The following is a 26,058-nucleotide window of genomic DNA, read 5'->3' on the forward strand; positions in this document are numbered from 1 at the left end:
ACTTGCATTATGATTACCATTTCCCAGAGGATCTTTTACTATTACGTTACTAATTTACCCTACCTCCTTGCATAATACTAGATCTAAAATAGCTTTATCCCTGGAAAAACTCAGCAGGTCTGGCAGCATCGGCGGAGAAGAAATCAGTTAACGTTTCGAGCCTTCATGGCCCTTCGGCAGAACTGAAGCATAGTTAGAAGAAGGGAGAAATATAAACTGGTTTAAGGTGGGTGGGGGGAGAGAGACATTGAGGGTGTGGTGAATGTCTCTCTCCCCCCCACCCACCTTAAACCAGTTTATATTTCTCCCTTCTTCTAACTATGCTTCAGTTCTGCCGAAGGGCCATGAAGGCTCGAAACGTTAACTGATTTCTTCTCCGCCGATGCTGCCAGACCTGCTGAGTTTTTCCAGGTAATTCTGTTTTTGTTTTGGATTTCCAGCATCCGCAGTAGCTTTTAGCTTTTTGTTTTTAGTTTTATCCCTAGTTGGTTCAACAAAATACTGCCCCAGGAAACTGTCATGAAAGCATTCTACAAACTCATCTTCCAGACCATCTTTGCCAATTTAATTGGTCCAGGCTACATGAAGATTAAAGTCCCCCACAACTATTGCATTGCCTTTGTTACAAGCTCCAATAATTTCTTGTTTAATGCTTTGTTCAATGGTATAACTACTGTTAAGGGGCCTATAAACACCTCCCACCAGTGTTCTCCGACCCATACTGATTCTACTTCTTGATATTTTTTTGAGCCAAGATCCTTTCTCACTAATGTCCTTATGCCACCCTTTAGTATCAGGGCCACCCCTCCTCCTCTTCCATTCTGCATCTCTTTTCAAATATTGTGTACCCTGGAATATTTATTTTCCCAACCTTGGTCACCTAATCATGCCTCTAATGGTGATTATATCTAAACCATTTTTTTTATTTGTGCCACTAGTTGGTCTATCTTATTGCAGATACTCCATGCATTCAGATAAAGTGACTTCAGTTTTGTTTTACTATTATTCCCTGAATGGACCTTACTCTCTGTGCACTATTATCATTAAACATTGTATCTTCCTGTCCCTCTCAGCATGTCTTTACCCACATCAGTATTTTTTTTATTGCCTTAACTTCTATTTTTAGACTTCTAAATCTCCCTTCACCCGAGCCCCCCTCCCCCTCAGTTAGTTTAAAGCCATTTTTCGGTGAACTCTTATGCTTGTATACTCTGACCCTTCTGTCAAACTCTGATTACTATTACCTGTGTCGCTACCCTGCACTATTGCCTTGTCCTTTCTCTTTAACTTTCTAAATTTCATCTCATGACACCTCGCCCCCACTATTTAGTTTAAAGTCCTCTCTACAGCCCTAGTTATACAACTTGTTATGACACTGGTCCCAGGGTGGCTCAGGTGAAGACCATCCCAACAGCACAGCTTCCTCCTTCCTCCGTACTAGTGCCGGTGCCCCATTAATTGAAACCCATTTCTCCCGCACCAGTCTTTGAGACACGCATTCAACTCTTTAAGGCTTATTTATCCAAGCTAATTTGCTTGCGGCTCAGGTAGTAACCCAGGGATTATTACCTTTGTGGTTCTGCTTTTTAATTTAGCCCCTAATTGCTCATTCTCCCTCACGAGAACATCTTTCTTAGTCCTACCTGTGTCATTGGTACCTACATGGACTACCACAACTGGAGCCATCCCCTCCCACTCCAAGTTCCTCTCCAGCCTGGAGGAGATGTCCTTAGCCCTGGCACTGGGCAGGCAACACAGCCTTCGCGACTTGTGCTTTTGGTGGCAGAGAACAGGTTATTCTTTTTGCTTACAGTATAACTTTTATTTAGTAATTTCTGTGGGTATTTTTCAGCTTCTCGTGAACAACAAAATCATCAGCTTGGACCTACCTGTGGCTGAGGTGTATAAGAAGGTCTGGTGTCCAGCAAATGAGGTGAGTGCAAACCAGCAATACAGAGCGATCAGTACATAGAATGGGTTCCAGATGGAGGTACAAACCTGCAATCATTAAAGATGCAATTGGCTGCTTGATTGGGGTGGGAATTGTAGGGTATCTCTGAAAAGATTAACTAAAATGGGTTGAAAAGATTCACAAAGAGTGAGATGTATTCTGGTGCCAGAAGGTCTGTTTCAACTGTTAGTATATTTAATGTTTGACCCAAGTGTAACTGTGAGCTATAAGTTCCAAGTGATTATCCAGTAAATAACTTGTTTGACTGTTGCCCAGGGGGAGCCAATGCGTATAATTTACCGAATGCGAGGACTTCTTGGAGACGCAACTGAGGAGTTTATTGAATCATTGGATTCAACTACAGGTAAAGACATCACTGACACACAGATAATGGTTGTATTTTCAAGTTTTCTGTATGATCTCTTGTCCCAAAACTAAATCATTAAACATTTCTGTTGCTCTGACATTCATTGTCTGCGATACAGCTGCGATAGCTACTGTCACTATTCTGACCCTTCATTATTGTTTTTTCTGTGTAGATGAAGAGGAGGATGAAGAAGAGGTGTATAAAATGGCAGGAGTGATGGCTCAGTGTGGCGGTCTCGAGTGTATGTTAACTCGATTGGCTGGAATCAAAGACTTCAAACAAGGACGACACCTTTTAACTGTGAGTGTCTGAGGCAGCGTGTGTTCTGTTCTAATCATTTCTAGATGTATTGTACAAACATTAGGGTTTGGAGTCCAGATTCATGGCACTGGTAAAGCATTGGCTTGTACTCTTAAGTTTCCACAGATTTGTGCCCAAATCAACTATCGAACATTCACATCCCTTAGAACAAAGAACCAGAAAAGTATACAGTGATGTTTCCCAGGGACTCAGTACTATGACCGCTGCTCTTTTTGATATATATAACCTGGACTTGGGAATACAGGACATAATTTCAAAGTTTACGGATGACACAAAACTTGGAAATGTAGTAAACAGCGAGGAGGATAGTACAGACTTCAGTAGGACATAGACTGGTGAAATGGGCAGATGCAAGTTAACTCTGAGGAGTGTGAAGAGATGCATTTTGGTACGGAGAATGAGGTGTGGCAATAAAAAATAAATTGCACAATTTTATAGGGAGTGCAGGAACAGAGAGAGCTTGGAGGTGTACGTAAATCCTGGAAGGTAGCAGGAAAGTCGACAAAGCTGTTGAAAATGAATATGGGATATAAAAAGAAACATGAGTACTAAAGCAAAGCAATTATGTTAAACCTTTATAAATTACTGGTTTGGCCCCAGCTGGAATGTTATGTTTCATTCTGGGCACCACATTTAGGAAGGATGTCACAACCTTACAAGAATGACATTGGTGATACGGGACTAAAACTGAAAAAGTTCTCCTTACAGCAAAGATTTAATAGAGGTATTCAAATTCATGATCGATCGTAGAATAAATAAGTTGAGACTGTTTCCAGTGGCAGATCGATCGGTAACCAGAAGATACAAATTTAAGGTAGTTGACAAAAGAACCAGAGGTGCGACGGTAATTTTTTTCATGCAGTGAAATGTTTATGATCTGGAATGCACTGCCTGAAAGGATGGTGGAAGCAGATTCAATAATAGCTTTGAAAAGGAAACTGAATAAATAGTTGAAGGGAGAAACTTACAGGCTGGGGAAAGAGCAAGGGAAATGGCACCAATTAGATAGCTCTTTCAGAGAGCCAGCATTGGCACAATTGGTCAAGTGGCCTCCTTCTGTGCAATGGTTATAAAAGAAAGGAGCCAGCTGCAGGTGTGCTTAGAATAATAGTACTGTTGTTTTGCAGGCTGCACAAACGAGAGCAGTTAATCCAGTGTGGATTATTTCTTGGGACAAACTATTTGTATGCTAGAAATCAGAAATTAAAAAGGAAAATGCTGGAAACACTCAGTAGATCTGGCAGGATCTGTGGAGAGCGAAACAGTTAAATTCTCAAATTGATGACCTTTCATCAGAAATGTAGGATGTTAGAAGTTTAACAGGTTATAGGCTAGTATAGGACCAGAGAAAAGGAATGGTGGGGATAGGAAAGAGTAGAGGACAGGAGTGGTTAAATGAAGGCAAAAGGAGATGGTAATGGAACAAGTATAGAAACAGAAGATGGGTCCAAAGGAGGTAAGAAATGTTAAAGCACAATCATTACCAACGCCTGCTGTCTCAGCAAATGGACAATCATCTAAAGTTATTGACTCAATATTGAGGCCAGAAGGCTGTAAAGTACTTAATCGAAAGGTGAGGTGCTGTTCTTTTCGTGCCTGTGCTGAGCTTCATTGGGACAGTGCAGGCGATGAGGTCAGAGTGGGATGGAAAATTAAAATGGCAAGCAACTGGAAGCTCTCAGGATCATGCTTGCTGACTAAATGGAGGTGTTCAGCAAAGCAATCATTGTCTGCAATTGGTCTCCCCAGTGCAGAGGAGACTGTATCAGTATATTAAGTTGGAAGAAGTATAAGTAAATCACAGTTTTACCTGGAAGGCGTATTTGGGCAATGGGAAGGTAGAAAATGAAAGGCCAAATGTTGCAATCCTGACGGGAAGCTGGGAGCCAGAGTTGGGGGTGATGGAAGAGAGGATCGGAATGTTGCAGAGAGAATGGACCCTTCTGAATGCTGAGTGGGGGTGCAGGGGTGGGGTAGGTATTTTTGGCAATTATCTCGGGAATTATCTCAGGCACTTTCACCTGATTTTGGTGTCAGAACTGCATGTGGCATATTACTCCCATGTCACATGTAAGAATAAATCATCTGCTGGAGCGCCTGACACACCCAGGATTAGTGTCCTGTGCCCCTAGCATTATCTTCACAGTAGTCCTTGAATGTTCTTGCAGAAGTTGTATCTTGCTATTGTTCTCGCAGTCCTTGGTAATTGACATTTACAGTGCTTAGTCCTAGATTTTTAGAAACATTCTCTGACATCAGTCTGATCTTTGATTAATGCACCTTCCCATTTCCTGAGTTCAAAAGCAGAAACGCACCAAGCTACTTTTGCCAATTGTTATCAAAATCATTACCTGTACTTCATGATACTGTCACAAATCAGCTGTGCCAAGAACTAAATATTTTGTTAGCTAGCTATTTACAGTTGCTCATGGCCATAATCACTATTGTCGTCACCCAAGCAAAACATTGGTGTGCGTCACATTTGTTTTAGGCAGCATCTACACCTTATAAACAATATTAGACATATGAATTGCAGCAGCAAATTCTGGTTTTTTTTTTAAATGGTGCAAATTGATGACCTATTGGAATTAAGCTTTATTTTCACGGAAACTGTGGCAACAGCAGTTACAATTGTGCTTTGATGACAGGAGCATTTTGGACAAGCAAGATCTGCTTTTAAATAGCACAAGGAAAGACTGAGAGCACTCTTAAGGAACCCCCATTGTATGGCCAGGCTCCTTTCAAGGAAGCACCTGCCCAGCTTCGATGTATGGGAGACCCCTATGCAATATCATTCTTTAGTGATTGCATCCTAGGCCTGAGGAGCCATATCTTCTGACCACTCAATGTCCAAACATGTACCATCCTGTGAGGCTCTCACCTCAGACCCTCACAATGTGTTGGATCACCCAATAAACTGAACGACCAGGTGAGAAGTTAATACCAAATGAGAAATGTATGTCCAATAGCATTCTCCTCAGTCGTGTTTTATGATATATACCTTTCCATATTTCATGGTTGACATAAGATTGCAGCCTATTTCCATTCAAAATATTGAATTACTTTTGATGGGGGCGACTGGGGGAATAACACCTAGTGCCTCATCCAGTATGTTTCATACTGCATATTTTATGCAATAGTCCTGTGAGATCACTATTTGCCCCTAACTGAGACCTAAATCGATCTTTCACCGTTAATGCATCATCTATTCAAACATTCTGTGACAGTTTTTAATCATGGAAAACTGGAATTTCCTTTTGTAGGGTTAGTAATGACTTTATTTGATCAATTATATTTGATTTTACACTTTGGATGTGCTGAAACATTTTGTCTATGATGGTTTGCTGGCCTGTATATTATGTGACTCGAAGAACTTGGAGTTGATGCTGGTCCCATGGTATCACTGCTTTTGTCCTTGATAGAGGTAACGGGGCTATTGAAGTAATCTTGATGAGTTAGCACAATATTCCCTATAAATAAATACTGCAGCCCCACTGCATTGCTAATGTAGGGTGTTGATGTTGGGTTCAGAGGCAGGGCCCCCAATCAAGTGGGTGGCTGTGTCGTCAATTGTGTTGTACTTATTGAGTATTGTTGTTGCACCTTACCACGTAAGTGGCAAGTATCCTGTCACACTTCTGACTTGAGCACCATAGATATTGGAGAGACTTTAAGATGTTAAGATGTGAACCATTTGTCGAAGTATCTGGCCTCTTGCTTGTGTATTAACTAAACATGGACTAGATTTAGTAGCTGTCAATAAAGTTGGCATGTGTCCTTTGGGACTGGCATTTTTTCCCCAGCAAAGTCTTCTCTCTTTCTCATTATTGTACTGTTACTTTGCTACAATGTCTACAGTGTTTATATGGCCGCTCCAGTTATGCCTTCAGCCAGTGCTATTATCTCGTGGAGAAGAAATCCAGTGTTCTAGTCACAAGTCATTCGACCTGCCCCTTCCCATATGTATTCCTGTATATCACTAAGTCAGGTCTCAGTCAATAGGATCTGTAAGCCTCCTATGTGGAGTAACTCCCATCTATTAACTAAACATGGACTAGATTTGGCAGCTGTCAATATGTTCTTGGCATGTGTCCTTTGGGACTGGCATTTCTGCCCCTGCAAAGTCTTCCCCCCCTTCTCATTATTGTACTATTACTTTCCTACAATGTTGAGGATGATGAATGAGAGAGCTTATCTATCATGTAGAGTGTCTCACTTTTTAAATGACGCGTTCTCCATACATCAAGCTCCCACTCAGTTATCCCACAGATTTTTCTGCCTGTTTTGCATCTTATGGTTTTAATTTTTTCATAAAAAGTAGTCAAACTGGCCAGGGTTTGCATGTAGGAACAGGACACCGCATGCATGGCAAATCATCATCAGATGAGTGTTCGCTCGCATGCAATTCCCTGGAATGAATCCAGATGCCAAATTATTCAGAGTATCATTTGAAAAAAGCTGTGCAAGGTATTTTTTGATGACTCCTACAGTATTTGTTGGATCACTTGAACTGAGACTTTAAACTCAGGTCGGGTCAATGCCAAGTTACATGTTTTGTAATAATCAAATGTAACAAAGTTTGTTTTTCTCTTCTTCCCAGGTGCTACTGAAGCTGTTTAGTTACTGTGTAAAAGTGAAAGTGAATCGACAACAGCTGATTAAACCAGAGATGAACCCGCTGAATGTAATGCTGGGAACCCTCAACCTAGTGAGTCTCAGATCTCGAGTGGAAATATTGTAAACTTGGTTATGTTCATCAGAAATTACCCAAAACAAATGGAAAGTGCTACCTCAGTCCAGTGGCTTGCTGTTGCATAAGTCTTGTCTATACATAGCAAAATGTTTGTGTGGAAAATTGTAAATAATGATGGGGATTTCCAAAGTTATGAAAGAGAGTCAACTATTCAAAACAAGCAGTTCTATTGTTAAGTAAAATGTTGAATATTCATTTAGATTAATACCAGAAATAAGTTAACAAATACAGAGAAAATCTAGAGAGCAAGGTTCTCTAGATAATGACTTCGTGAGCCCAGACAGAGATAAATCTGATGACCTTAAGAACTTCCTGGAATTCTCAGACCCAAGTTGAAAACCTATATTTTGCATTATGTGGCCAACTGTCAAAAACAAAAATTGCCTGTGCTGATTAAAAAAATTATTTACTTCAATATTTTGTTTGTTGGTGTTAGTTTGTGTTTAATAAGGTATTGCTTGTATTCTAGGCATTGCTGGCAGAGCAGGAGAGTAAAGACAGTGGTGGTGCAACAATTGCTGAGCAAGTGTTGAGCATCATGGAGATAATTCTAGATGAAGCAAATGCAGAGCCGCTGACTGAGGACAGAGTGAGTATCTTATGCAAATTCTCAAGATCCGAAGATTCTTCCGTAATTTGAGCATGAAGAATGGAGCGAAAGGGAGACCATCACATATGGAACTCTACTCCAAAAAGGAGTCAACACCTAAAGCAGAGACAATAAAATATTAGGGGAAAAAAGGTGCTAATTTGAGCAGCTCAGTAACAGAAAAGCTGAGTTCAGCACAGGTATTAGTAATGGTACTGCAATTCATGTTGATACCCTGAGAATTGAGGAAGAGGAGACCTAGAGTGTGCTCCAGTGAGTCATGCTGAAAGTTCAAGTGTCAGGCTTGGCTGTAATTCCCTCCCATCTCCCTCATGCAACAAAAACCCACATTGCACTAGACTACTGACATTCACTGGCAAGGCTTATTTCATTTTTTATTCACCCTTTGGATAACAGTGTCACTGGCAAAGCTGATATTGGCCATCGCTAGTTACCCCGGGAAGGTGATGGTGAACAGCCTTCTTAAACCACTGTAGTCTGCATGAAGGTTTTCCCACAACATGGTTAGGTAGGAATTTCCGAGGTTTTGAACAAGTGACAATGAAACAGGATTGAACTGCGATGATACGCGTCCAAGTCAGGAAGTTTTGTGACTTGGAGGGGAATTTGGTGTTCCCAAGTGCCTGCAGCCTTTGTCCTTCAGGAAACCTTGGTGAGTTACTGCATTGTATCCTGTAGATGGTAGGCACTACAACCACGGTGCACCAGTGGTTCTTGGGCTGCTTTGTTTTGGGTGGTACTGAGCTTCTTGAGTGTTGTTGGAGCTGCATTCATCCAAGGAAATGGGGAGTATTTTGTTGCACTCCTGACTTGTTCCCAGTAGACAATGGAGAGGATTTGGGGAGTCAGGTAGTAAGCAACTCACCACAGTATACCCAACCTCTGACATGCTCTTGTAGCCATGGCATTTATTTGGCAAATCCAGTTGAGTTTCTTGTTTCTACACCCCAGGATGTTGATGGTGGGGCACTTAGTAATGATAATACCATTCAATGTCAGGGGATGATGGTTAAACCCTCCCGTTGGAGATGGTCATTTCCTGGTGTTTGCATGGTATGAATGTTACTTGTCACTTATTAACCCAAGCCTTGTTGCATGTAGGCATGGAGTGCTTCATCATCTGAATAATTGTGAATGGAACTGAACACTGTGAAGACATCAGCAAACACTCCCACTTTTGACCTTATGATGGAGCGAAGGTCCAGTAACCATCATGTGAGATATCAGATCACCAGTATCAGTAGAACCATGTTCCAGCAATTGTTGGTGCATTTAGCAGAGGTGGTTAGGCACACAATTGGCACAATTAAAAACAAATTGATCAAGCACTTTCTCCTCCCTGTGGCTCAGAACCAGAACCCATAGTACACTTACCCATTGAGCCATCTGCAAAGCTTATGCAGGGAATGAAAGGCAAAACAAAAGAAAAAGGAATGTGAAAAAAGTTGCTTTATTTATAGTGCTCCTCACATCAGAATTTCAGCTAAGATTGGCTGCTGAAAAAGGTCTTCAGTAAACTTTTGAATGTAGGGAGAGAGGAGGTAATGTTTAGAGGTCATGATGGTGGCTGAAAAAGCAGCCAGCATTGGTTAAATGAACAGGATGGGGAAATACGGAACCAAAAAAGCATAGGTTGTGAATGGAAATGTAGGACTGAAGGTGGTTAGTGAAAAGGAGGGGTGAGGTCATGGAAGTATACATGATGTGGACTATTTTTTTAAACTTTCTTTCGGGATGCAGTAATTGGACCCATGAGTAATGGAACTGTGGGACATTGAGCAAATAAGATCATGGACAGTGGTATACTGAATGAGTGGCAATTTATGGAGTGTTGAGACAGGACAGCTGGCAATGAGGGCATGGGAGAAATTGTGGCCCCTGGTGATGAAGGCATAGTTAATCTCTCCGTGGCAGTGAGAAATCAGGGTGGAGGTGCATGATATTCTCAAGGTGGCAACGGGCAGTCTTGCTGAGTCTACGGTTGTAGGAAACTTGGCTCAGGTAACATGCCAAGGTTCCCCACCAAAAGACTTTGCACAAGGTGACAGTCAGGGAGGTAGATAGCAATAAAGGCACACAGGAGTTGATGGAAGCCAAAAGGCATGGGCTTCAGTTTTGCCTACATTAAGTTAGAAGAAAGCTTGATTCATTCAGTCCTGCTGGCTGGCAGTTTGAACAGTTGAGTGAAAGCTCTGGGGGATAGAGCAAGGAGATGGGGACATCAGCATTTACGTGGAACATTACGCTAAGATTCTGCATGGTATTATCAAGGGAAAGAATCTAACCAATGAGGAGGAAAGGACCAAGGATGAACCTCTGCAATACAGTCAGAAAAAGACAAAGCCGGTACAGAGTTTACTCAACCATCTGAGTTCAAAGTTCATGAATTAGAATCATCTAGGCTGTTCAGGAACACAATGCATAGGACATAGTGAGATGTTTCTGTGCTTTTATTAATGTATACCCTTACAGCTGACCATTACGTCCTCTCTCTAGGTACAGAATTCTCTTGTGTAATAGAAGTCTGTAGCTGAATTTATCTCTTGCCACTAGGGTAACCTGCTGCTGACAGGAGACAAAGATCAACTGGTGATGCTGTTGGACCAGATTAATTCGACGTTTGTCCGTTCCAATCCCAGTGTTCTCCAGGGTTTGCTGCGTATTATCCCATACCTGTCTTTTGGAGAATTGGAGAAAATGCAGATTCTTGTTGATCGATTCAAGCCCTACTGTAATTTTGACAAGTAAGAGACAGTTGTTGGCCTGTGATTGGTGATTTACACATGTGAACATCCTGGAGCCAAGCACTTCCACTGAATACCTTTTGTAGAGCTAAATAATTCACAAAGTGGTGGGGGACCATTTAATTTGTCTAAGTCAATGCAGCTTCACGCTACATCTTCACTTTTGATTAAAAGTGATGTGAATAAGAAGCCACTGTTTATGCTAAAATATTTAAACAAACGGATTTAAATTTAAATGTGTAATTTAAAGATTATTCTGAGCATCCTGCACGGCCTTCCTTTCACTTACTTTCCCAGTTTTCACTGTGATTGTTGTTCTCATGGCCTTTCTAATCCTTTCCATCTCTTTGTTGTCCTGTTCTTAGATATGATGAAGAACATAACACAGACGACAAGGTTTTCCTGGACTGTTTCTGTAAAATTGCTGCAGGAATCAAAAACAACAGCAATGGACACCAACTGAAGGAACTTATCCTGCAGAAAGGAATAACCCAGAATGCTTTAGAATACATCCGGAAACATATTCCAAGTGCCAAGAAGTGAGATTCATTTCATGAGTATTGAGTTTTTAAAATTATTTAATTTTTAGATGTATCATGCAATCTTTTATGGGAAATTGTTGGAGTCAAAGAAGTGTTAATGGAAGGGTCGTTGTGAGGCTTTGTATACACCAGGAGCAGGGTGGGGGGGGCGGGGTGGTCAGGAGGTGGGTGCAGGTCATAGAAATATATAATATCTGGAACCCCACTCTAATCCTGATAGTTGGCTGAAACTCCAACTTTAAAATGTACACTTATCTCATTATAGCCTTGATGCAGATGTGTGGAAGAAGTTCTTATCAAAACCAGCTCTTCCATTTATTCTCCGCCTGCTACGGGGACTGGCTATGCAGCACCCTCCCACACAAGTAAGTTTTTTTCTTTCTGTCTAAATTCTCAATCTCCCTCATTACCAATACTTTCCCTGGCTCTTGTACACTTCAGTTTTGGAAAGCAGAGTAGGCAGCTATTTTGTGGAGAACTGGACTTCCATGATAGGGTCTAGCTTCAAATAACACGCTTATCTGTTGTGGGGTAAATTTCATAAATTCTCAAGCACAGCCCTCGAAGGACTAGCACAAGGAAAATAGAATAATGTGTAGGAAGGATGGAGAAGCTGTAAAGTGAGCCAAATGGTCTCTGCCTCCTCTGGAAAGCTCAAGTCTGGGTGAGATGGCCCCCATTCTCTCTTCACAGCTGAAGCTGAGCAGGTGATGAGCAGATTTTTTTCAAACTTTTTTTATTCCAGTAATTAAATTAATTTAACTTTGGTTTTGAAGTTTATAATGTTTTGCTGTGCAAATCTTTTATATTTGCCATACAATTAACATTTTTTTTTAAAGTTCGGACAAAAAGGGAGCTAGAAATTAACATTGTTAGGAAGCAAAATGCAGCTGTAAGAGAATTTTCAGTATTGTAACAGCAAACGAGGATGCAGAATGGGTTGAAAATGCAGATGTACCAATAATAGTTAACTAAGAATAGTTCGTTCCTTTTGAAAGGTATTCACCAGAAAGGCATTAGCCACCCATCATTCAAGATTTCACTACTAAACTCCATGACTTTGATATTACTAAGCTCCATGACTTTGATATTACTAAGAGGGACATCATCCTAGATATCATTTAATTTTTTTTTTTAAATCCCAGGGATGAACAATACACTGGAGAGCAGTAACTGATGCTCAGAACTTAAGAGGTGGATAAAGGGTTGGCTAAAAGAGAGCAAGTCATGGATAGTATTTGGGGGAGTCAAGTATGCCTGGGGAAATAAGCTAGTGAAGTCTAGGGATTGATAATGGGCCGTTAGTGTTTCTGATGTACAGAAATGACTTGGATTTAGAAACAATGTAAGTTGGTCAAACTCTCAAACTCCCCAGCATTGTAGAAGTGGTGAGACAGTATGGTCTCACGAAGCATCAACAAAAAGTCCAAGATAGTACCTGCCAGTGACCAAATCTTGTTGGATTATTATACAGCAATAATCCGCAAAGCCATGCTGTGTTACATTGTCCGTTTTTGATTTGTCGGACCACACTGACATGGCTGAATTTATTGCCCATCCCTTGTTGCCCTGAGCCCCTAAAAGGTAGGAGTGGAGCAACATGTGGGCAGCAAGTTCTCTTCCTTGAAGCGCATTATGAACATTGGGATTTTACTTTTCATGGTCATTATCTGGGTTTCAACCACAAATTACCAGATTTTATGGAATTCACTTTCACAACTCCCACAGTTACCAGTCCAATTCTGTGACCACTGTGTCCTTAATGGTATGCAAATAGACAAGAAGACAGATGCCCCAAGCTGAAGTTGTATGTTGTGCTGATCAAATCGCACCTTGAATACTGCATTTAATTCTGTACACCAAGGAAATGCATGAGCTCTGGAAGCAATGCAGGGAACAGTTATAAGGATAATCCCTGTGTCAGATGAATAAGCAATGAGGAAGTTTGTAAAAACTTCGGCTTTTCAGCCTTGAAAGGGAAATGAGAAGTTTGATGAGCTACTAATTATTAAAAAAAAGGTTAATCATGATACCACGTTTGTTCCCCTGAATGTATTGAGGTTTTACAACAATCCAGCAGCTCTAATGATCAGTTTATTGGTAGTGCAAACCCATAAAATAAAACAAAACTTGCCTTGCTGGAATTTGAACTCACCATGTTTAGTACCATAACCACTGCATGACCATATCTACCCCCAACCCATTTCAGATGTGCTGCACACAGTATGCATTTAGTTGGATCTGATTTATTTACGCATTGTTAGTATGGTGCCAGAAAGAGGATGGAGGAGTGGAAACTCCTCAGGTTGAGCTTTACCTGAGGGGGAGAATATGTGGGGGAACAGAACTCCAGCTGATAGTGTGGTTGTGACTACTTACTGTAATTTTGCCAGGGAATGAGAGGTGTCTGACGAATGGAAAATCATTTCAGGCCTGTTATGTTAATGGGGATGGCACCTGTTTCATTGCAAACACTGGAGCCCAGGCTGTTGTTATGCCCAGTGGCATCTTGGAGTAATTTTTTCTCTCTCACATTGTATTATCAGATGTTAATTGGAACAGACTCCATCACAAACCTACATAAACTGGAGCAGGTTTCCAGTGATGAAGGCATTGGGACCCTCGCAGAAAATCTACTGGAGGCACTGCGGGAACACCCAGAAGTCAACAGGAAAATTGAAGCAGCGCGAAAGGAGACACGAGCAGAAAAGAAACGGATGGCAATGGCTATGCGACAGAAAGCGCTGGGCACACTTGGAATGACGGTAAACATTGAATATGTTTAAAATAAAGTGCATGAGAACAGGATGTGCACGTGGGTTGGGACCACAACACCAAAATGGCCTATTTCCATGTTGTAATTTCAATATAACTCTAGTTCTAATCCCTTTTGCCCACCCTTTATTTCCCTTTCCTTTACTTGCCTTTCCAACCTGTTCTTAAACTCTGACATGGTCTCTTCTTCAATCATTAATACTGGTCGCAAATCCCCATAAAAGGCAGTGTCTGAGTGAATTGCATTGTACTCTCATTATGACTACTTCATCCTATTGTATGGCGCCCAAAATTGCACACAGTACTCCACTTACTGACATTTTAACTCCATCTGCCACTTTTTTCCCTGTCCAACCAACTTATCAAAGTTCTCTTAGTTTCCTTTGGTCTTTGGAATTATTTGTTGCGTTTCCTAAAGTCGTCCCAGACCTGAACACTTTGGAACATTTTCAACCCTTGAGAAACTTCCCTTAACACCTACTCATTAATTCCTCCTTTCTATGCAGTTTTTAATCCAGTTTGCTACCCTTCTGCTAATTCCATACTTCCATATAGTTTTCTGCAGTAGGTTTCTTGTGCCCTGAGCTCTAAAGAAGGGTCATGCAGACTTGAAACATTCACTCTGTTTCTCTCTCCACAGATGCTGTCAGACCTGCTGGGATTTTCCAGCATTTTCTGTTTTTATTTCAGATTTCCAGCAACTGCAGTATTTTCTTTTATCTCAGTGTCAGAGGTGCCGTTTTTCAGATGCAATGTTAAACCAAGATCCCGCCTGACCTTCCAGATATAAAGGGCATTATTTGTAGTATATTCGCGGTGTTCTCCTGAGGTCCTGGACAATATTTATTGTTCAACCAACATCAAAATTGTTTAACTGGCCACTTATTTCATGCTGTTTTGCCCACGTGCTAAAAATAATTAGCTGTGAAGTGCTTCGGGACACTTTGAGGTCATAAGTGCTGCTATACAACTGCAAGCTCTTTGGTCCTCTCTGGTGCTTTGCTGACAGCTTTTTGAAAGCCCTGAACATCACATCTGCATTTCTCCATCTATCATATCTGTCACCTATTCACATTCATTCAGGTTTTCCAAACACATCCTCCTCTCTGAGATCTATGTTGGTTGCTTCTAATCACGTTCTCATTGTCTAAAAATTTAGCAATGTCATCATTAATTAAAGAATCCAAAATTTCCCCTGCCATACATAACTGGCCCGCACTTAACTGGGGAATGCATATTATAGAGTTCATTCTACAGTCCTTTGACACACAGTGTGTCATTTCTATGGCCTCCACTTTGTCTTCCCCCATTTCTCTCAGCATCCTTAGCATTGCCAGGTGCGTGCATTTTAATTCAACTCACTTTTCTAAAACTTTCCTTTTATTTATTAAAGATTGTTGAAAAAATGGTAGGGTCATTACAATTTGAGCAGCTTGTGTTCTGTGAGCATGCCATGAACTCCCTCCTTAGGTATAATTTTTAATTGGTAAATTATTAGGTGCACCATAAAACAAGCTGCAATCAAGCAAACCAATCTAACTTTACCTATATTACAAAACATGTGTATAATTATGTTCTCACCACACCAGCAATCATTTTAGCTCTTGACTTGACCTTTTGTCAAAGTGCAGTCATCTGTATTCATACATGTGTTGCTGATATTTATATAGTTATTGGATACACTTACAAGTGTTGCAGTCCACAGCTCATTTATGTTGCTGTACTAACAACATAATTTAGCATCTTCAGAATTGCGCCAAACCTGGTCTTGTAGATGGTGAGAGCAGTGTCTACTAAACTCCATCAGTTTACATCTCAACCATTCTGACTTTAAGAATAGATGATGATGATTGGGAAATGGATTATCTCTGTAGGAAGATCTAGTGTAACCAAGGTGTAACATTCACTCTGTGTGGCAATGTTTTAACATGTTTACTTTGGAAGCTGTGCAGAAGGAAAGTCAAGAATAAAGTTGTTACTTGATAGAAAAAAATAATTATTATTATAGCATTTTGTCATATTTTAACTGGATCTCAGGAAAAGCTGTACTGCAACTTTAAAGCTACTCCGCAGTTGTCTTTCACGTGAAAAAAGGCATAGTTAGAACTGACTTGCCTTGATATGATTCACATGCTGCTAAGATCAGGCTGTTAAGGTGGTTGTATCACACAAATGGCTTATGGAAAAGTCAAAGTCTTTTCATTTACATTTTACATATTCTCTTTCTACAGACTAATGAGAAGGGTCAGGTGGTCACCACAACGACATTACTGAAGCAGATGGAAGAACTTATTGAGGAACCAGGTTTGACCTGTTGCATTTGCCGTGAGGGTTATAAATTTCAGGTACGCCTACTTTGCCCAGAAAAAATTCAGTTGCTGTACGTTTTCATGGTATAGATGCCTGCCCTATAATAGAATGATCCTTATTGATCTCTGTTACAGCCAACCAAAGTGTTAGGAATTTATACCTTCACAAAGCGAGTTGCCATTGAAGAGTTTGAGAACAAACCACGGAAACAGCAGGGATACAGTACAGTCTCGCATTTCAATATTGTCCACTATGATTGTCACCTTGCTGCAGTCAGGTATTGGTAACCCTACACCTTTTATTTAAATTGAGAGGTTTTGATAATGAATTGAGGGAAGCTATTTCAAATGATGAGTGAGATGGTAATTGGAGGGCATAAATTTGAGGGGAAAATTTTGAAGGCCATTAACAAAAGGACAAATAGGAGAAGTTAGGACAGTTTTCTAACACAGTGGGTTGTTAGAATATGGAATGTCTAATCACCAGTGTTGGAAGCAGAATCCATAATGATGCTCGAAAGGGTGGTGGATAACTATTTGAAAAGATTCTGAAGAAAAGGACGAATTGGAATTGCCTGTTGTGGGCTGGATACTTCAGCCTTCAAGTCCCTTATAGCTGCACAATGTTTCTGCACTAACTTAGTGACATCACGTTTATTCCAAAAGTGCTGTGATTTTTAAAATATAAGGGATCAGAATTTTATATTTGTGTTCTTGGGGTATTGGATCATTTGAACAGAACAAATACATGACTAATTGGGTAGGGAGGAATGATATCATTAATGCAGCACACCTTATTTTCTGTTGTTTAAATTAATAAACAGGGAAACAAGTGAGTCCCACCCCTTTCAGTTATCCTGAATTCGCTGATTCGCTGCACCTAAGCAATCAATTCAAGAATACAATAAACTTCCAAAATGGAAGGCACTTGGTATATCATAACTCATCCTTTTTGTGAATGAACTGTATTTTGGTTCTGTACATCACTGTAGTTGTATTTTGTAATCATTAGAAAGGCTACGTTTACAGATCTTGTTTGAAAGAAATATTCATATGAAAGGATCTGTCCATAGTAGCATAGTAAATGGTTTTATTTAATCACTACCAACCAAAATGTCCATGACATGATTCAGAGGTAATTTGGTGTTGGATTGGAGAGTTTTAGCTATCAGGTTGAATTCTCTTTAAGTTTGCCTCCTTAAAGCCATTGCTCAAGTACTTCCTGAGAACAGGCAAACCCAGATAATTATGGCTGTTTGCAAAGTCCTGAAAACAATTGTCGCTCTCTGTAAATTAGAGGCTCTGGATCAGGAAATCCTAGTATTAAATGACTGGTTTTCCTTTCTAAGATTGTTTTGCATCTGTAGCATAATGAATGGTTATACAATAAATGTAAGAGTTAATTAGATAAAATTCACAATGTTCTAATTAAGTCAATACTGTGATTTATTACTAGTCCACAGATTGGTTTTGATAATTTATGATGGTAACCTATGTAACTGCTGATGATCTGGCTGATTTTAGTGAGTTGTTCCTTTTAGGCTGGCACGTGGTCGGGAGGAGTGGGAAAGTGCTGCATTACAAAATGCAAACACCAAGTGTAATGGATTACTTCCTGTGTGGGGTCCACATGTACCTGAATCAGCATTTGCCACATGTTTGGCAAGGTAAGAGATTTCATTTAAGCAAAGGATGTAAACTGAGATCTTTCATTTTGAAATATTCCCTGTAATTTAAACTGGGGGAGTGAAAAACCCAGGAACTGAATGAATAATATGGAAGTTTGCTGATGTCACCATATTTCGGGTGAGATGTGGCAGAGTGTGATGAGGGTTGTGAAAACCATAGGAGGACATAGCGAGGCTGGCAGGATGGGCAGTCAGGCAGCAGGTGCAGTTCAATGCAGAAAGTTGTGAAATCATATATTATGCAAAGAAAATACACGTTAAGTAATAAGCATTTAAATGGAGAAGGTGGGCAGAGAGTATTTGGTGTTACATGTACATCAGTTATTTAAAAAAAGCAGTTGGAATCCTTAGTTTATTTGGAGGCAGAGAATATAAAAGCAAAGAGCTAATGTTGAACTTTTGTCAGAGAACATTTGGAACCTATTTTGTAATTTTGGGCACCCTATTATAAAAAGGATATAAAGTAAAGAAATTTGCGGCTTAAGTTCACTAGGGTGTTGCCAGGGTTGCAGAGTTAAGGTTACAAAGACAGCTTTGAGAAATTGGGGCTTAAGTGATGCCCTGTTAAGTGCTTAGATATCGTAAATAATAGTGGACTATTTCCAGTGTTTGGTGAGAAGGTAATAAGGGAGGATAAAATTAAAATGATAACAAAAAGAATAGAAGGAAGATTAGAATAAAAATGTTTTTAGACAGCAGAATGTGAGATCCTTTGGCTTAATTTCTTGTTGAAGCAGAGTTCATCAACTCTTTTAAAAGGCAATCAGCAATGAAGAAGGAAGAACTTGCATTTATCAAGCATCTTTCACAATTTCAGCATGTCCCAAGGAGCTTCACAACCAATTAACTACTTTTGAAATAATCATTGCTTTGTAGGCAAACAAAAGAGGCTGCCAATTTCCACACAGCAAAGTCCCACAAACAGCAATAAGATATGTTTCCAGTTAATCTGGTTTGGTGATGGCTGAGGGATAATATTTTGGAGAACTTTCTTGGTCTTCAAATAATGCAGTGTGTGATCTCTTACATCTACCTGAATTGGTAGGCAGGGCTCAATTTTAAGGTCTCATCTGAAAGACAAACTCTCCAGCAATGCAGTAATTTGTTAGTACTTCACTGATGTGTCAGCCTTGGTTATGTGTTCAAATCCACAGAGTGAGACTTGAACACTTAATCTTAAGACTTAGTCAAGAGTGCTACCACTGGGTCAAGCTGGCACTTGGGGGAATATTAAAAGTATGAGGAATGAACAGGATGTTGGGATTAGACAAGGTGGCCCAGAGAAAAACAAGCACAGACTTGAGCCAAATGGCTTGTTTCTGTGCTGTAACATTCTGAGATGCATTCAGATGTTTGGCATGGTAGCTAAGTTCCTTGGTGATATATTAGATGACCTTGTTTCCAATTTCAGGCACAATACATACTTGCAAGAGTGCACAGGCCAACGTGAACCCACCTACCAGCTAAACGTTCATGATATTAAGCTACTCTTCCTGCGCTTTGCAATGGAGCAATCATTCAGTGTTGATACTGGTGGAGGAGGCAGAGAAAGTAACATCCATCTCATCCCATACATAATGCATACAGTCCTTTATGTTCTTAATACGTAAGTACAGTAAATTCCTCATTGAATTGTAACTGTTTTATGAACTGTATGGACATTGATGTTACTCAATCATATCACAGGACCCGGGCAACATCTCGAGAGGAGAAGAACCTACAGAGTTTCTTGGAACAGCCAAAAGAGAAATGGGTTGAAAATGCTTACGAGGTTGATGGAGCACACTATTTCACAGTCCTGGCTTTGCACATCTTCCCACCTGAGAAATGGAAAGCCACCCGTCTTGATTTTCTAAAACGTCTTTTGGTCACCACCCATGCAAGGAAAGCATCACCAAGCGGCTCCAACAAGTAAGAAAATCAACAGAGAGGCAGAAAAGTCAGTACTTTCATGACTAGCAAATGTATTAGTATGAGAATATTTACTATAGGCATCAAATCAAATCAGGAAAGTGTGACCTGAGAGAACTTCTCCAGCGCACATTATTATAATCCAAAAGTGATATTTTCTTCTTGAGTTTGAACTTCACATACACTTCGGAATCATCAACATTGCCTTAAGGAAAATAACATGAGCACTGTCTCCTTAAGGCAACATGATCATTGGTCTGAGGCAATAGCAGGCTAATTTTGATTCCAATGGCATTCGGTAATTTTGCACATTGCTAATTTTTGAATCTTTTCCAATCCATTGGACTGTAGAGAGAATGTTTTTCAAGTTACTTTTCATGTAAGCATATTCCTTGGTCCGTTGTCTCAATATAATGTAGCTGTGGCACTGATACAGAATTGAGCCCAATGGAATTCAGTCCAGCATTGGATCAAGAGGGAAGTTGGGGTACTTCAAAGCCTCTTTCTGGTTAACTGTCCAATCAAAGCCCTTCCCCAGTAAAAGAACCCTCCCATTGAAGCTGTTCCCCCCAGAAAATGAATTGTCCCAACAGAGCCATTCACCCAGAAAACAAATTTGCCCATTAAAGCCCATCTAGTAAATGAACTGTCCCATCTGTGTCAATTTCTTGACTGCTTTGAGCTATCATCATAGCATCAAATTATATCTTGAACATCGCAAGTGTCTTCCATTTTGTTACTTTCCTCAGTAGATTTATTTTAAACATTAAACATTTTCTGTATATTAAACCTACTTTTCGCTAAATTTTATTTGTATCCTCTGGCCTTTGCTGTTTCGTATACTTGGAATAATACAGATTTATCTGATCTGTATTTATATGTTGAAATCATATAATTGAAACTTGCAGCTGTTTGGCCCATTGTGCCTATGCTGGTTCTTTGAAAGAGCTGTTGTACTTAGTACCACACTTTTTTTGTCCGCAACACTGCGTTCTTCATCCTCAAGTACCTGTCCAATTCCCGTTTAAAACGATATATGGAATCAGCTTCCCAAGCTTTTATGAAAGTGTTCCAGATCCCGGAAAAGAAATTTCTCATCGTCTCCCATCTAAATCTTTGCCAGTGATTTTAAATCTAGTACATCTAGTTGTTGATCCACTTGCCAGAGGAATGGGTTTTCTCTATCAAAACTTATCATTATCTTGAAAACCTCTGTTAGGTCAGTTCTTAACCTTTTTTCCAAGGAGAACTGTGTGAAACTCTTCTAACCTGTCCTCATAACTGAAATCCCACATTCCTGCTAACATCCCGGTTAACCACCTTTGTACTCTTTTAAAGGCTTTCCTTAAGCGTGGTGCCCAGAATGATTCACAATATTCTGCTGAGATGACACCAATGATTTCTGAAATTCTAGCATGATCTCTTTGCTTTTATATCCTTTTCCAATATTTATATTCCCAAGTAACCCATATTTTTAATCAACTTTCCCTGTAAGGATTTGCATATGTGACACGAGTAATGAACCCAAAACTGGCCCCTGGGGACCACCACTGCAAATCATCTGCCAGCCTGAAACCTATCCATCCATCAGCACCTTCTGCTTTCTGTCACTGTGCCAAATTCATATCTATACCGCCACTTTTCCCTAAATACCATGGGCTTCCATCATCTTAATAGTGTTACATTTTATCAGATGCCTTCTGGAAGTCCTTGATACAACACCTGCTACACTATCTTGATCAACCTTCACTAGTGCCTTCAAAAAGTCCAACCAAGTTAGCCAGATACAAATTACCTTTAATAAACCCCTGAGACACTCTGTTTACTCGTATCTTTCCAAATGAAAGCCTGTTTTATCCCTGATAATGTTTTTCAATAACTTCCCCCATCATCAAGGTTAGGCTGATTGGCTTGTAGTTTTCCTGGTTGATCCCTCTTCCCATTCTTGAATAGTGCTATAATGTTAGCAGCCCTCCAGTTCTCTGGTACTACTCTTGTATCCAATGAGGATTAAAAGTTTGTGACCAAGACCTCTGCTATTTATTTCAGCAACATAAGATGCATTCCATGCGATTTACCAATTTTCAATAATGCTAATCTTTTTAGTATGCCTTCTCTATTTCTATCTGTCCATAACTTCCTCTTTTAGTGTAACCTTCACATCATTCACTTCCTTTGTGAAGATAGGTGCAAGGTATTCATTTAATCCTTTAGCCATGTTCAGATAAATAAGGTCCTTTGTCTTTGCAGTACCTAATAAATAGCATAGATGAATTTACTTGTGTCCTAACTCATGCTTGGACAAGAAGATTGCTGCTCTGAACAGGAACCAGCTGCATGGATGAACCTTCCACTTCAAGTAGTATTGATCCGTTGAACATGGACCTGCTTGATAGTTGAAGGCCAGGCTCTTATCAACCTTGACAGTTTGTAGGAAAACCCATTACTAAACAGCTGTTAAGAAATTGGCTGCTGAGCGTAACTTGCTCCATTCAAGACGTTCCAGGATACAAGAACATATTAGAAACATGAAAGCTTCTTGGGCTGATGTGAAGGGTTCCTTTGAAGTTATTTGAAATACTGCAATCTTTCATTAAACATTATTGCTTTGGTAGGTGAGAGCATTAGATGTTTTGATGTTGCTGCATGCAAGCTAGCCTGAAGAAATAGGGCCGTAGAGATCTAACACTTGCATATATGCTACTTTCATAAATTTCCCAACTAACAGAAGTTAGCTTCACATACCTATCTTTGTGTTCTTTCTGAAGAAGCATGGTTGGAATTTGTGTTTTATAATTTCAGTACTGAATAGAAGATAACGAACTTGCATTTATATAGCACCTTCAATCTCCTCAGTATGCCAGAAGATGTTTTATAACCAGTGAATTACTTTTGAAGTATAATCATTGCTTTATAGGCAAACTGTACAGCCAATTTGCACACAACGAAGTCCCACAAATAGCTGTCAGGTAAATGACCAGTTAATCTGTTTTGGCAACAGTGGTTGAAGGATACTTATTGGCCAGAACACCAAGAGAACTTCCTCCTCCTCTTTGACTAGTGCCAAGGGCCTCACTTTAACATTATCAAAACCTTTACAGTATTCCCTGAAGATTGCATTGCAGTGTTAGCCTAGATAGTCACAGAATCCTACAGCACGAAAGAAGGCCATTCAGACAATTGGGTCTATGTCAGCTTTTTGAAAAAACTATCCAATTATTCCCACTCCTGTGTCTTTCCCAATAGCCCTACAATTTTTTTCCCTTCATGTATTTCTCAAATTCTCTGAATTTGCTTCTATTGCCCTTTCAGGCAGTGCATTCCAGACCACCATACTCACTGGAAAAACTTCTAATTTCCCCCTGGAATTTTTGCCAATTATCTTGAATCTGTGGCTTCTGGTTACTGATCTTCCTTCCATTGGAAACAATTTCTCCCTATCTACTCGAGCAAAATCACTCATTACTTTGAAACCTGTAAGGAGAGAAATTCCAGCTTTTCTCTCTCCATAGAACTGAAGCCCCTCTAATTTCCTTGATTTTGTATTCTAAGTCTCAATATATAAAGTCAAGTATTCAGTATGCTTTTGTAACGGCCTTTTTTATGTGTTGACATCCTGGAATGAGTCTTGAACCCTATGAACTTCTGATTTGAGGCCAAGAATGCCACCACTGAGCTAAATTCTCGTTTAGTTTTATTACTGTAATACTTCTATGCTCTTTTGGTTATTTGTTAACTGCTTGCTTCTCAGAGCAATGCAGCGAAGATTTGGTTGAGGCCAATAGAGTAGTATGGGGAAAGATTGCTACCTACACAAATATTATTAAATGGACAGTGTCATTTGCCATTTTCCACTGTGCAATTAGGGTAGTTATTAATAATGTGTGGAGATTAAACATGTTCCAAACAGTAAGGAAGACTGCATGTACCAATGTTAAACAATATTTTGGGTAGCCATTCTACCCTTCTGTCTCCTGAGTACTATAAATTAAAATAACATTTTAGAGTTGTTTGCAGAATGTTCTAAGTCACTTTGATGAAATGTCTTGATATTTTCAGATTGTCTGACAAGTCTGTGAAGGAATACTCTGTGTACCGTCCTGTGCTGCTCTGCTGGGGATTAGTGGATCTTATGTATGGAATATTTAAGGTATGCTGTATGTTTAGGGAGGCACCAGGCACATTTGCCCTGGCCTGCTGCGGGAGGCACCGGGCACATTTGCCCTGGCCTGTTGTGGAAGGCACCAGGCATACTTGCCCTGGCTTGTTTCTGCATTGATTAATCACCATATATGCTCTGTTGAGCTCAGTGATTCATCTAACTGAGCCATAATTATTTAAAATAGTCCGTTTTCCCAAACAATAACACAGAAGTTGAGATTGAAGCAAAATTAGTTTCCACAGTTTTAGCTCGAAACTGAAAATGCAATAGAGGAGACAGTTGTTTATGTTGGTGTGATACCAGATTTGAGTTGAATGGTAACGGTTGGGATGAATTGTTCTGAGAGTTAGGTGATTTAACTCTGTGAATGCTCATTCACTTTATATCTAATGCCACTTTATTCCTCAAAAAACTGTTAAGATTTCTGTGTATTCTGCTTCATCATAAACAAGCCATATTATTCACATTTACTGCATTGTACAGTTTTGTTCTGAAGTCTTTTTCTACTTTGCCACTACAGAAGGTTCCTACAAGTAACACAGAGGGTGGCTGGTCCTACTCTCTTGCCGAATACATCCGACACAATGATATGCCAATCTATGAGGCAACAGACAGATCTCTCAAAACTTTCCAGGATGAATTTATGCCTGCTGAGTCATTTGCTGAATTTCTAGATGTTGCAGGTTAGTATTTAAATAAGTATTGTCCATTCATTTCCCTTCTCCACCCCAGTATAAAACAACAGCATTCCTTTCTCACAAAGCAACCAGGGCTCTAATTACTGGGCCTCTGAGGTAGAAATACTAAGCCCTCAAATGCACCTTCTGTCTGAGACATTTTTCATGAAAATTGTCTTCCACTGTTGTTGCATACTAGCAACAGGACCTTCATTATTCTTTTGGATCATGGACATCAGAGGATTGCAAATTTGAATCTCAGGCTTCACTTCCACATTCTCTGTCTGGATGAGATTTTGAATAGAATACTGTGTTCCAGTCAGGTGGTGCAACTCAACAACAATAAGTATTGTAACTGAAAGATTAGGCCTGTCTGTCCCTTGGTGTTAGGGGAGAAGTTTTATCACATTTCCCCAAAAAAATCTCCAAGGGCTTTTGAATGACTTTTAATTGGGGTGGTGTGTTGTTTAGGCTAAATCCCACAATAGCCACTTAATCAATGATTCCTTTGTGTTCACTTTTTCAGGTCTCTTAACAGAAGTTGAAGATCCTGACAACTTCCTGAAAGATCTTCTTAACTCTGTCCCCTAAAATGTTCCAAATTCATCTGCTCAAAAACAAAGTCAATATTTAACTGTACTTTTAGAAATACTGCATTTGCATTTTCACTCTTCCAAAGCAGTTGGAATTATTTTCTGCCTCAGTTCAGCAGCAACAGCTTCTTTCTATGTGTGAGCATTCTGGATTTAAGATTTTAACGTACATGTGTACAGAGGAATAATACTGGAATTGTCATTTAACCTGACTGCATGGAGTACTTTTGGTTTAATTTCCTACTTTGTTCTTGTATTCAGTACTTCACAGTAACATGTCGCGTATTTAAATGTTGTGCTTAAGCTCTAGTTCACTATTACATCCAATAAAGTTAAATCATGATCCTTCTCAATGCCAATCTACAATTGATTCAACATTGAAAACCAGACTAAACTTGTCCAGCTCCAGCTCACATTAAGCCTTGTGTAGGTTGTTGCATGTTGCACACTAAGTGTCAAAGCTACTTTTCACAAGCCCAACAAACAAAAATCTTCAATTGAAAAATATTGAAATCGATATTAAGCACTGAGATATAAATGCCTGAGGTAGTAACCTTCACTAAAAGTGGTTGGTGCGAATGGATGGATTCATTAAAAACAAAGGTTAGGAGGAGCCTGGGAGAACCTACTACTCAGCCATCCAAGTTTCAACATG

The 26,058-nt window shown here is 39.8% G+C and overlaps 1 protein-coding gene across 8 annotated transcripts in view; it reads left to right on the plus strand.

The window, feature by feature from the left end:
* The window catches only part of ubr4 (ubiquitin protein ligase E3 component n-recognin 4), a 182,104-nt gene extending 156,348 nt beyond the window's left edge, over nt 1-25,756 (plus strand). For 7 of the 8 annotated variants that reach the window (XM_078557988.1, XM_078557990.1, XM_078557992.1 and 4 more), the window contains 17 exons: nt 1,853-1,933; nt 2,228-2,315; nt 2,491-2,618; nt 7,240-7,347; nt 7,862-7,981; nt 10,556-10,746; nt 11,112-11,285; nt 11,554-11,653; nt 13,835-14,053; nt 16,295-16,408; nt 16,508-16,650; nt 17,914-18,039; nt 19,472-19,666; nt 19,747-19,971; nt 24,031-24,121; nt 24,654-24,816; nt 25,337-25,756. In XM_078557988.1, coding sequence (XP_078414114.1) covers nt 1,853-1,933; nt 2,228-2,315; nt 2,491-2,618; nt 7,240-7,347; nt 7,862-7,981; nt 10,556-10,746; nt 11,112-11,285; nt 11,554-11,653; nt 13,835-14,053; nt 16,295-16,408; nt 16,508-16,650; nt 17,914-18,039; nt 19,472-19,666; nt 19,747-19,971; nt 24,031-24,121; nt 24,654-24,816; nt 25,337-25,401 — 2,331 coding nt within the window. In that variant the 3' untranslated portion in view covers nt 25,402-25,756. Of the gene's footprint in view, nt 1-1,852; nt 1,934-2,227; nt 2,316-2,490; nt 2,619-7,239; nt 7,348-7,861; nt 7,982-10,555; nt 10,747-11,111; nt 11,286-11,553; nt 11,654-13,834; nt 14,054-16,294; nt 16,409-16,507; nt 16,651-17,913; nt 18,040-19,471; nt 19,667-19,746; nt 20,000-24,030; nt 24,122-24,653; nt 24,817-25,336 lie in introns of all 8 variants that reach the window. The other variant, XR_013578892.1, reaches the window with a different exon arrangement.
* The last annotated feature ends 302 nt before the right edge of the window (nt 25,757-26,058 follow it).

The sequence above is a fragment of the Cetorhinus maximus genome, chromosome 15 (genome assembly GCF_964194155.1).
Source record: "Cetorhinus maximus chromosome 15, sCetMax3.hap1.1, whole genome shotgun sequence".
NCBI classification, from domain to species: Eukaryota; Metazoa; Chordata; class Chondrichthyes; order Lamniformes; family Cetorhinidae; genus Cetorhinus; species Cetorhinus maximus.